The sequence below is a fragment of the Lepisosteus oculatus genome, chromosome 25 (genome assembly GCF_040954835.1).
Source record: "Lepisosteus oculatus isolate fLepOcu1 chromosome 25, fLepOcu1.hap2, whole genome shotgun sequence".
Taxonomy (NCBI): domain Eukaryota; kingdom Metazoa; phylum Chordata; class Actinopteri; order Semionotiformes; family Lepisosteidae; genus Lepisosteus; species Lepisosteus oculatus.
Window position 1 is genome coordinate 10,348,302 of NC_090720.1, and position 12,572 is coordinate 10,360,873.

At 40.4% G+C, this 12,572-nt stretch overlaps 1 protein-coding gene across 7 annotated transcripts in view; it reads right to left on the bottom strand.

Moving 5' to 3' along the window:
* acap3a (ArfGAP with coiled-coil, ankyrin repeat and PH domains 3a) overlaps window positions 1-12,572 on the bottom strand; it is a 174,374-nt gene that overhangs the window by 107,866 nt on the left and 53,936 nt on the right. For all 7 annotated transcript variants that reach the window (XM_069184052.1, XM_069184049.1, XM_069184050.1 and 4 more), the window contains exon 2: window positions 4,103-4,160. In XM_069184052.1, the coding sequence (XP_069040153.1) occupies window positions 4,103-4,160 (58 nt within the window). The remainder of the gene's footprint in view (window positions 1-4,102; window positions 4,161-12,572) is intronic.

Consider the following 12,572-nt stretch of genomic DNA (forward strand, 5'->3'; position numbering starts at 1 on the left):
CAAAACCTCAAAGGCAATAAAGTCAGCCCAGAGGGATTGTTCTGAATGAACAGTGAAACACGAACCAGCAGGTACCAGTGGAAACTATGTGGAAGTGTAAAGCACTTCTTTACCCAAAGGGTTTTGGGAGCATGGAACAAGCTACCCAGCCATGCTGATGAAGCTGAACGGCTTTCACAAAACCGTAAAAAGATATTCTTGGATCAATTAATCTTGCTAGATGAGCAACATGGCCTCGTCTTACTTATAGGTAACTCTTATGTGGCCTTCACAGCTCTTGGCTATAATTGAATAATCGACTGTATTTTCCTGAAATCCCATTACATGCTGCCTGACATGAAAGGGTATCACTCTGAGAGAATTTCACTGAGGTAAACCGCAGGCATAGTGAGCAAGCTTGAGAAAGACTGAAAATCCACTGCAGCTTCCAGAAATTGAATTGTCATGCAAACTTTGTGAACAGCAGTTCCGCCCCTTGAAAAAGTTGAAACGTTGTGAGCAGACTGGAACTGACGAGTCGAGCCCAGAAGACTGCCAATGATAACCCGTATCGCAACTGACTGCCGAGAGTATTGTACACGCTCGCCAAACCCTGCAAATCATTTTCAGACTTGAATTCGAATCCGCTATGGGTCAAACCTTTTTTTTTTTTTCACTAGTTCTGCAGCTTAGATTTACTGGAACTTGCTGAAAAGTAGGAGCAAATAATTCTGGAACAGGCAGCACAGCAGTGCAACGGTCAGCGTTGCTGCCTTGTGGGTGCTGTCTGTGTGGAGTTTGTATGTTCTCCCTGTATTCACGTGTGTTTCATCCAAGTGCTCTGGTCTTAACAAAGCATACTGTTAATTATCCACCAGATATATTTAACAGTGGATAGCAATCCTTGCATATTCTTATATTCATCGGCATTTAGTACGTAGATACAAGGACAGACAAGTCAAAAAGCAAAGCATGTTGTTAATTATCCACCAAATATATTTAACAGTGGATAGCAATCCTGGCAGCAACAGGGCCCTGGGTTCAGTTTCAGACCTGTGTGTGGAGTTTGCATGTTCTCCCCACATCTGCGGTTTCCTCAGGGTGCTCCAGTTTCGTAACACAGCCCAAGAACAAACTGGTAGGTTAATTGTCTTCTGGGAAAATTGGCCCTGGTGAGAGTGTGCGTCTGTGTGCACTGTGACGGACTGGCATCTGATCCAGGTGTACCCCACCTTGTGCCTGCTGCTTGCCCATATAGACTCTGGCTCCCCCAAAACCTTGAACAGAAGTGCTCAGACAATGGGAGGAGAGTTCTGGAGTGAAAAAAGCTTGGGCAACCACTATGATGATGTAGGTGTCTGAGATATCTAGGGCATATTGAGTGGTGACCCATTCAATCCAGACTGAAAGACTTTCTTTGAGGAGAGACTTAATTCAAGGGCACAGGAACAGATGGACAAGTGACATCATGAGCATTACAGTGAAGCAGCTGGCTGTCTCATTACACTAAAAAGGAGGACAATATTGCTACTAGTAAATTATTCAATTTCCAGGGGGTCTTGAAAGATAGAAGCTTTGTAAAAGGCTGTTAGTCAAAATCAATACAGTATATCTCCACCCAACTGGGAGAGTATTCGGGGACACATCTCAAAGTGCGTTTCTCCTCTTTGCTGTTTTTAATGTGCTGTCATGGAAAAAGCACTTATCTGTTGGGACAAACCAACAAAATTGACAAAGGCAGTACTTTATAGTACTGAAAATCTTCAAATTAACTGTAAAGTCTTTGTGGACAAACAAATTGTCAGGCTGCTATTACCTGCTACATATCTTACTTACTAGATAAGAGTGTTGGAAACCTATGACACACAATTCTAGCTTGTATATAATTTTGTTGTTTTTGTCTAATTTATTTTCCAGTGTATATTTACTTACATGGGTCTTTTCAAATTTGGAACAAATGACCCCAGGGTCTGATTTTCTTAATTAGTGAAAGGCATGCTCAGTTGATTGATTAAACCTTTAATTGAGCTGATGATATGATTATCATCTTTAATTTGTGCCCCGAAAATTATACCTTCAAGTTGTCCACGGAAAACAAGAGATTTGAAAATGTTAGGCAAATGGAAATCTCTTGACTGTTACAGAACTGAAAACAACTTGTAAAGGCCTAATTATTAGAATAATTCGTTAAAATTGGGGTTCAATTAAACTATCAAGAGCTCAGCTGGAACACAAACAAGCAGACACTGGAAATCACAAAAACACGGCAGGGAAACCCAGCTCTAAATAACAATTAGTGTAGCTCAAAAAAATAAAGAATTGCACTTCTCAACAAAAGAAGTACACCTTGGTCAGTAAGTGCCTGTACCCTTTCACTGTTCAAATTATGACAAGTTTACAAATTTGAAGGCCACCCCACTCATTTGAAAAACAAACTAATTCTCCTGGTGATAAAGTTCAGTTTGAGAGTGTATCCTCAAGGCCGGGGTTACTCGAGGTGTTAGAAAAACACCTTTTCCCTAACCATGATGTAATGGGAGGAAAAGTCATTGCTGGGTGCCTGGGCAGGGACATATTGTATGTAGGAAAGTTGTTTAAGCAGACACAAGCCTACAAAATGCACCCCTGCACCCACATACAGATATATGATGTCTTGGCTGTGATCTCTTATGTTAAAAACTCGTCAGAATAATTAAAAAATCCAAAGATGACTCTTAACTGCAGCAACATGTGTGATCTATAATGCCAAAGGCTGTCTGGAAGGCTGCTACTTTTTTACTGGAGATGTTAAGACTACGCCTAGTCCTCATGATATTAAGCAAGTAATCCCACAGGCTTGAGGGGAGACTATAATTTGACATTAGCTAATACCATGCCAGTTACATCAATCTTACACTGTGCTAACAATGGGCTTTGCTATGAATCACATCGAAGCAGCTACTCCCTAATTTTATATCCCAACTGAGACACTCCAAGCAGCCATAAAGTAAATCGACTTCATTAAAAAGAAATTAGTTCTTCGTTGGCACATGCCTAGCTGCTTTCCACCAATTAAACAGATTGTATTAGTGTAAATTATCATCACCATGAGGTTTGTAACTTTCATTTGTGTGAAAGGGTCTGAGCATTGAATGAAAACTGCATATTCACAAATACTTGATATTTTTATATTCATCGGCATTTAGTATGTAGATACAAGGACAGACAAGTCAAAAAGCAAAGCATATTGTTAATTATCCACCAAATATATTTAACAGTGGATAGCAATCCTTGCAGCACTGGGGCCCTGGGTTCAGTTCCAGACCTGTGTGAGGAGTTTGCATGTTCTCCCCAAGTTTGCGTAGGTTTCCTGCAGGTGCTCCAGTTTCCTAACACAGTCCAAAGACATACTGGTAGGTTAATTGGCTTCTGGGAAAACAGGCCCTAGTGTGAGTGTGTGTTTGGTGTCCTCTGTGTCTAGGGTGTACTCTGCCTTGTGCCCGTTGCCTACTGGGATAGGCTCTGACACACACGTGACCCCGAATTTGGAGAAGCAGTCAGAAAATGGACGGATGTGATCATTTCTGTTTCGAAGTAGTTCTGCAGACTTCTACCACTGTTTCACAGGGTTACTTATGCCTTTGTAATCACATGATTTTGGTTTGTGCCTGGGTCTTTTCTGGACTGCCACATGAACCTTGCTGTCATCACTGAATATAGGAACAAGTAAAGGTTTATTCCCTGCTGAAAAGAGAAGAAAGGAAACACATGTTTCCTTTCTTCTCTTTTCAGCAGGGAATAAACCTATTACATGTTCCTTTTCAGCCTAAGCATGCTGATGCAGCTACCCACCTGAATACATGCATGTTTTAAACACCCTATTGTTCACACAAGCTAATTTTCTGGCGATATGTGCTCACAAGCAAATTTGGTAACAGGCAACAGTTTGCTCTTATTTCAAGAAGTCACACCAGCTCAAAACCTGTTCGAACGCAGGTACAGAACACAGAAAATGGAAATTGAAACCTAAGATCAAGGTGTTTAGCCTCAGACTGCAATGCATTGGAAAGTTCTGCAAGCTTTTAGGTGATTTTGCAAAGTCCAAAGCAGAGTTGCGGAGATTGACTCATTGAAAACACTTTACCTTGTCTAGTTTTGCTTCAATCTCCACCACCTCAGTTTCCACTTCATCTATCGAAGCCCTGAGGAAAGAGAAACAAAGACATTTTAACCAGCACAGACACAAATAATTCAAATATGCAACATTCCTTTGCTATGGACTAGACTCACAGACCCATTTGTTAAACGTTGAACAAATAAATACTGAAAAAATAAAATCAAGATCCTACCTTTTATTTTTTTTTAATATACACGCTCCAATGCCTTTGTGATTACTTACATAATGCAGAGCTGATATGCTTTTGCTTATATGTAGCCATGTATAAAGTTTTTTTAGTCATGGTTCTCTGCTCATGTTCTGATTCTCTGTGGAATGTTTCATGTGGTTTGTTTCGTCTGGTAAATCTACCACAACAGATTTTGACACTTTCCAAGGTGAATTTCACAGAATTATAAAACCCTTAGACACGTTCACACCAATAGCAGGCTCATGCAAATTGGACAGGAGGATTAAACCTGGACAGCTGGACAGCTAAGATTCTTTGTTACCTTTGATTGGAATGTAAATGAAAAATCCAGACTGAAAATGAAGAAAATGGACAGATATTCTCTTATTGCACGATTCTAAAGCTCCTATCAAATGCCGAAAGAGAAATCAAAAAGCTTTTGACACTTTCCAAGGGTCTTGTAAAATATGACTGTAAATTCAGCCATTGATAGGAAGATTAAGTAAGCTTCCAAATACTATTATTTTCTGTATCATGTTTGAACATAACAAATATGTTTGAAATAGAAATATGGCTTGGAGCTGTCTAACTGAGCAATACCTTTAATTTTACATTTTAATGGTTTGACAATATTTTTTTAAATTGAAATGATGATCTGCCTCATTTTCAGAGGAACAACTGGCACAGATTAAAATTTGGAGCAAGGCTCTGCAATTTGACCAGGCTTGACAAGAATACTGTGAATAAGATCTGTCCCGCGTGGGTGTCGCAAGTGACACAGAGGTGAGAAACGAGCATGACAGCTGGTATTGATTGTTTTTAGACATAACACAGTTCAAGAACGGTCCCACTGGCAGGGTGTTCTGAATGTCTTTAATTTGATGTCACCACACCCACAGGATACACATTACCACAATCCCTGGTTTCAAGAAAATGATGGTGAGATTTGCTCTCCATTCTTGTGTCATATTTGGCAGCGTTACTGGGCTGTCAGAACACCCAGCCATGTTTTTAATCTAGTTGGATGACAATGTTACAGTTTTGTTCATCACAGTTTGATCCAGAGTCCCACTGATGTTATTTTCAGATGATGACCAAGCATACAGTAGGTGTGTCTTTTTTCCTGCTGTGGTCAGAACCATGTCCTGTCAATATTCTTGCGATATGTGAGGGGAACATGGCTCAGTCATGGTTTAGTAATGACAGGCTGCGTTCTGGCATAAGTCCTGCTATACAAAAAAGTAAGAAAACTGACACTGTAAGTTTAGTAAATTCTCCACAGAAACCACAAAAATGTTTTAAGTAGGCCATATTGTAGACGTATGTAATTGGCCCCTCTAGTTTAGCAATTAGAAAAGCAGAACTTAAAATAAAACACTTTTTATCATTTTTCTTCAAAATTGATTTGTCCTTCCTGTTTACTTTCATTGATTTTGCATCTTGATCAACAGGTTCTCACGTTTACTCTACATATTGGTCTTGAATGGGAACAGCATGGGTATTTTTTTCCCCATTTTGGAACAGCAGGAAGACGGGACACTAACCATGTGGTAGTTCCTACCACGTACAAGGGCATTGTCCCATCTTTCACTGGACTAATAGTCATGGAAAATATATCAAGAAATTCCTTGGGACAAGATCTATATCATGATTGACCTATTAAGGGCAACTTGGAGAATCTATTATTTACACAAATTAATTACAAGTGAAAATTACATATTTACAACAATAAATTCATTAGCTAGCTGGAACTGCAATACCAGTGCTGCTGTAGGCATAATAGAATTTAATCAGTATGGAGAGTGGATTCCATGAAAACAGGCTGATAGCACATAGTCTATTTTCACAGTGATTACAATCACAGGTGCTCTTCATTTTCAATTACATGCTTGAGTTATTCTTATACTGTATTGTCATTTTTCTATGGTAGTTTAATGCTCATTTTCAGATTGTCTTACTGTGTTTTCCTATGATTTCTGCTTGGGAAGACTATATACCATAATAAAATGCTTGTATGACACGTTTACTATAGTACTCCATGATACTGTCGTGATCTAGTCCACTTGCGTGTTGGACTAACTACAGTTATTCAAGCTGGTGAAGTACAAAGTGAACAAGGTCAAATGTAGTTCAGACAACACTCAAGAGCCCAGCATTTTTAATCTACTCTGTGCAGAAAATCTGCAGTCACTGTAGCTGGCAGCCAACAGAGTCACAGTCTCGGAAAATCCAGAACTGTAGCAAATTCACTGTAACCGACTTTGCAGTGGCAGAATACGACTGCCTGCCTGCCCCTCTCTCCCTTCCTCTTCATCCCTGGGCGCTGAGCTCCTGCTAGTTAGATTAACTCGGCTGATTGGCTTCAGCAGGAACAGGCTAATGCAGGGGGAAAGGAAGAAGCCATGTGCTGCTCCCGACTGCTGGCAGACAGACCTCGTCACCTAGGACGGTTTTAATTAATGTGTTAAAATTATATCATTCGCTTGGGCAGTCAGAAAAAAGGAAACAGTACCTTCCTCTTTGGGCCCAGTGTTATTGCAGCCATCAGTGCAATACAGTTAAGGTTACACCACAAAAAGTAGAAAGATATACAGTATTGCATCTGGTGAATCTACTGTATTTGCACAATGTGGGAGATATTACACCACCAGTCAAACCACTAAAACAACAACATGCAATATTTAAGCCTTCTGTACATTATATGTTACAATCATTACACCTGAAAAGTTATCTATACACCTTCATATCAGAGATTTTACACTAATACTATACTGCTATGTTAGCAATAAAAAAGATCACATAGTACATCTAGAATTCTTCACAATACAAAGCACCATCAGCAATAAGACTGTAGAAAGGGCATTGTTATTTCAGGGGCTTTTAAGAGTGATTGATATAATATATAATATATAAAATAATGATTCTAAATCTGGGTACTTGAAGAGTTTCTTCCTTCTTTTCTTTCTGTCAACGCTTAAATTCTTCATACGGGATTTTTTATCAACCTCCAGCTCCAAAAAACAATAACTAACAGTGTTAATAAATGAAATAAAATATTTACCAGCCAAGATATTTTGGCACTCTTTTACTTTGAGGGAGGATTTTCTTTCCTGTGCGATTCCTCAAGCTCCGACAGCGAATGTCTCCTGACAGTCAACACTCTGGAACGGGTCGGTCACTAGGGTGGTGTCGAAGCTCTTCTCTCAGAAGCCACACTGCCCTTATTAGATGTTTATGACATGGCAGCAGCGATGAGTCACATCGGGCTCTCGGAGGTCGCGCTAAAGCCACCCTGCTTGTCACGAATCGACTGCGCTCAGCTTTCATGAAATGCCATCTCCCTTTTGAATCAAACATGGATGTGCGCAATCAGAATGACGTGCTTCAAAACACGCTGGCTCAGACACTGCAGCTCCGAAGCTGCCAGGTGCACTGAGGATCCCGCTGAGCGATCCATGAGGCCTCCTAAGTGTGTAAGGATGAGGAATCTGAGAAGGTTCCCTTTCCACAGATAGTTCAGGTTTTACATGAGCCAAAGTGCTGAATGGGCCAAGTTTGATATTTGACTTTGAATAAATCTGCAGGGCGGTTTGAAGTTAAAGTAGTGTCAAAACATGTTTAGCTTCATTGGTACAATAAACATCTTTACAACCCAGCTACTGGGAAAACTAAGCAATCGGAAGTCCTGAGTTTTCCAAGTCAAGTGACCTTTGATGGTGAGTAGCCTGTTGACAAAACACAAGCCAGATACCTTGCAAGAGGTTTACAGGGTACGGGCTTCTACGATGTGTTCCACACACACAGCTCTGTATGTAAAGAAGATTTCCCTTCTCTTTTTTTCGGTCCTAAATGCTCCTGGACTTAATGTTTTCTTCGGTTCCTCTTTAACCATCCTTGAACACTCTCCTAATTCAGTTCCTCTCTTTTGTTTTCAGATGGAGCCCTTTTCTATCCATGTGCTCGTGCAAGGTGGGAAAGGGAGCTTCTCAAAGAAGAACAAAACACACCGTGGCATCGTTAGCTGCCTTCCTCGTTTACCCTAGCTGCATGAAGGTCTCGCCAGGGCTGCTAGATTTGCTATGGTCTATCACTCCTCTTCTCCAGATCACTGCAGCACAGCTTGTGATCTGGTCAGCAAAGCATAGCTAAATCAGACCAGTGAAACAAGCATTTATACTGTATGTGACTGCTTGCTGTTGAACTATAACTATAACCCTGAAACCCTGAAAGGTGTTTCCTGAAAGGCACATGCAGTATATACACACATTTCAGCAGTTCCAGTAAGGCATGCCCTGCTGGTGAGCCCTAATAAAGGCAGAGCAGCTGTCTGCGGCTGCTAACTTTGAGGTTATATATGCGAGACGGAACTGACAGTTTCCTTCCACCAGTGAATTCATTGTCACTCACCGCCCACAAATCTCAGTTGCAAATATTCCTTCAGGTTGGGGCCTCATTCTAGGCTTTTTGCATATTCACACCATGAAAGCCCGCAGTGAAGTTAACCCACCCAGCCCCTCACCATCTCAAAACCGAGATGGAAAGAAAAAACAGAATCACAGGCAGAATGCGTCAGGGAAATAAACCATGTGCCAAAAATACAGGCTATCACCTTGCATTCCGACAGTTGCCCAGCAACATAGGACATAGAACGCGCACGACACAGGCTTCAGCCTGTGTAGCTTTAAAAAGGAGACTGCCAGGCAAAAAACGGCATGATTTGGCTTACAGTATGTGCTTGTAGGGAGGGTGATTACAAGCCCTCGGAACGAAACTGAAAAAACAAACTCAACCCTCCCTGAGCTACTGGCGTGATTTGCCTGAACTGGAAAGCTCTTAAAAACAGGATAATTAAAAGGACGCTGCTCGTTAGTGTGTTCTACCTGGGTCGTTGCTTTTGTTTCCTTTCTCTTACGTCACTCGTAATTAACCAGCAAGCTAGACTGAAGGGACCCAATCTTCTCATACGCAGGAGTAAAAGGCCTTTCATGTTTCTGGAGGTTTCCTCACATGGTTTGTCAAGTTAATGCTGACTGATTGCCCCTGGGCTAGAAAACAAGTTTTATCTGTCCAGCTCATTCTGGGAAGAGAAGTGACTGACGCAGGGGTGGAAGAGAGACAAAAATCTCATTTAGACTGTCTTTTCGAAGGCCCCGTGGAGAGTATCCAGTCTGCAAAGTTTTCAAGCGGGCTTGGAAGGAGGAGAAAACCTTTAAACATAGAACTGCAAGCAAAAAAAAAAAACCCAGAAAATAACTCCTTAAAAAAAGTGACTGGAAGCATCACCTTTTATATTCATGCGACTTACAGTAAATAAGGAAAAGATTTCCACAGATTAAAAAAAAAACAAACAATTAAGAGATCCTTCAGATTGTTTAGGTCCCTATATTTTCATACCGTAAATCTTACAAAACTTACAAAGTGCTTATTTTATCCATCCATTTTCTAACTGCTTTATCCAATATAAGGTAGTGGGGGAGCTGGAGTCTATCAGAGCAAGCAACGGACTACCAAGAAAGGTAGGGTGCACCCTGGACAGGGTGCCAGTCCATTGGAGGGCACACACAAACACAAACAAAGGTACACTCACACATGGGGGCAATTTTCCCAGAAGCCAATACCAGGATGTTTTTGGACTGTAGTAGGAAACCCACTCAAACACAGGGTGCACCCGGGGCCCCCACCCTGTGAGGAAGCAGTACTAACCACTGCGCCACTATGCCACCCTTATCTTGCTCCGCAGTTACATTTCACTAACTAAATTTCACAAGTTTATGTAATATACACGTTGATAACTACTGTGAAAGTGAACAGTTTGTTTTTTCCTGACAACACTCTTAACCATTTGCCACAGCACTGCTGCAGCCAACTGAAGTCACATTTAAGGCAAACAGCTACATAAACAGTCAACCTTTGGTGTTCAGAGAACTATTTCAGGAATGTGAATGTACGTCTGAGAACTGTTTGATTTAATAAATATAGCTGACACTTAAGATGTCACCGGGACACAGGCAGCCATGATCACCTGCCTGGTGAAGTACCTCCTGTAGGAATCAGCTGAAATGACACTTTTATTAGAAACCTTGCAGTTCAGAAAAGGATTTACGATACAAACGAGTACTAACATTAAACACATAGAGAACGCTTGCTGCATAACTGGTCATGGGATGGGAAGGCAAGGAAAATAAATTTTAAAAATACTGCATGTATCCTGCATTTTGCCTTAATTCCCACAATCAAACCACCTAAATATATTATTGCACTTCCCTTACATCAATCTGTCCTTGTCACTTTTGTATCCGATTACAAATTAAATTGATTTTAATAGCAATCTGAAATGCATTATCATTTAGGAATTGTTTTGCTTTAGTACAATAGGTGCCAAACCACTTGAGTTGAGATGTTGTCCAACATCTGGTAATAATATTTAGATCTGCTAATCACTTTAATAAAACATGTTGCCAGATTTTTTTTCTCAGTTATTACATTTAGATGAAAATCAAACCTTGATCATTCAGTAGTCTTTATAAACCCCTTATAAAAGGTTTTAGCTTAAACAACCTCTAATGTTTTATTGACATTTTTGTATCCTTAAAGAATTGGCACTCAAAATATGCAAATGATATAAAATAATATATTAAACATATCACACGATGGGGATTTTACTACATTATACCTTACACTTTATTGGCTATTCATCCAGGTACATTGGTATTGTAAAATACTTATGAAATATATATATATTTTTATTTTAGAAAACATATAAAACCATTTTAAGTAAAATTGCATTATATGTCCATCCCTTTACAATACACATTTGCAAATATACATCAAACATGAGAATTATTGTCTATTCTTATCTGTTCCCTTTAAGAAATAATTTCTAATATGATAAAAAAAGAATATTGATTTTAAAGATAAACCCTTTAACATGCTCAAATATTTCCAGTTCTCATTTCAAAAGCCACATTCTCATCTTGCATTTTTAAAAACATATTGGAAAAGCTTCAGAAGCATACAGTAAGCCCTCTTTAAAACTGCATATGCATAACATTTATTTGTAGAGGCAAACTCATCAGAGCAAAGCGGTTTAAAACAAACAAGCACGTGACCCATATACTGTAGCTGAAAGGAAAGTCTTTCTCACTAGCTTATAGACATAAGGATTGTCTGTAATATAGTGAATTCTGAGCCCTGTGATTGCTCTGTTCCACTGCCCTAATGTCCTAAATCCAGACTCCTTAATAGTAGAGGCAAATACTTCTCCATGTAGATGAAAACAGCATATTCAGCAGATGCTGAGGCATTAGCATTGAAGGTATGAAGGATGACAGGAAGAGTTTATGGTGATGTGTAGTGATCTCACAATGGAGCAGCTCAATACAGCAGGGGGGATGGGCACCCCTGCTATCCCTTTAGCTCCGGACTCACATCCTCCTGCCTGCTATTCTTAGCATCTTTCTGACGGCTCTCTCCGGAGACCGGAGGGGTTCCAACATCCTGTATGGAGCCCTGGCAATGTGCAAGGTCACCTGGGTGCTTTCAGCAGCAATGGCAGAAATAAAATTCTCTGTGGGTTGGATTTTCGGAACCTTGAGCCCGAAAATAGACTTATACATACAGCTTATATACTGTATAATGTTAGCCACAAAAACAGGCTTATTTCATGACATTTACAGAAAACAGAAATGACTCACAACTAACTGCAAATCACCAGTTAATCACCAAAAAAATCACACACCGCAGTTTTACGGCTTCCACCTGAGAAATGATACTTGTGAAAGGAAGGAAACGTCGGGCACACTTCCATTCACCTTTCTGTACAAATAACTGCACCAGCTTCCATTCGTTTTCACACACGAGAGTCAGGCACTCTGCCACAGATTCCTCCCAGCTTCCATCAACATGAAGGGCTGGAATAAAAGGATCAGTGAGAGCTGTCAGAGGAGCTGCTCTGTGCAGCCTTTGTGCACCACTGCCTTCTGTGCTTTTACAGGATTTCTGCTTTTCCGCATAGAATTAACCTCTACCTGTTGGTGCACAGCCTCCACACTGACGCAGTTCCCCCTCTCCAACATCATTGTGTGAATAATAAAAAAAATGTCCTCATGTTCACACGAATGTATGACATCCTACGTCCATTCACGGTGAACAGATAAACATCCAACTTCACTGCCTTGGAAGAAATTGCAGGATATTTGAAAGGAAATAGCTCCACTGCGCCCAACCTCCCTGGGTTAAAGCTCGAGAATGACTGCAGAAAAAAGACTA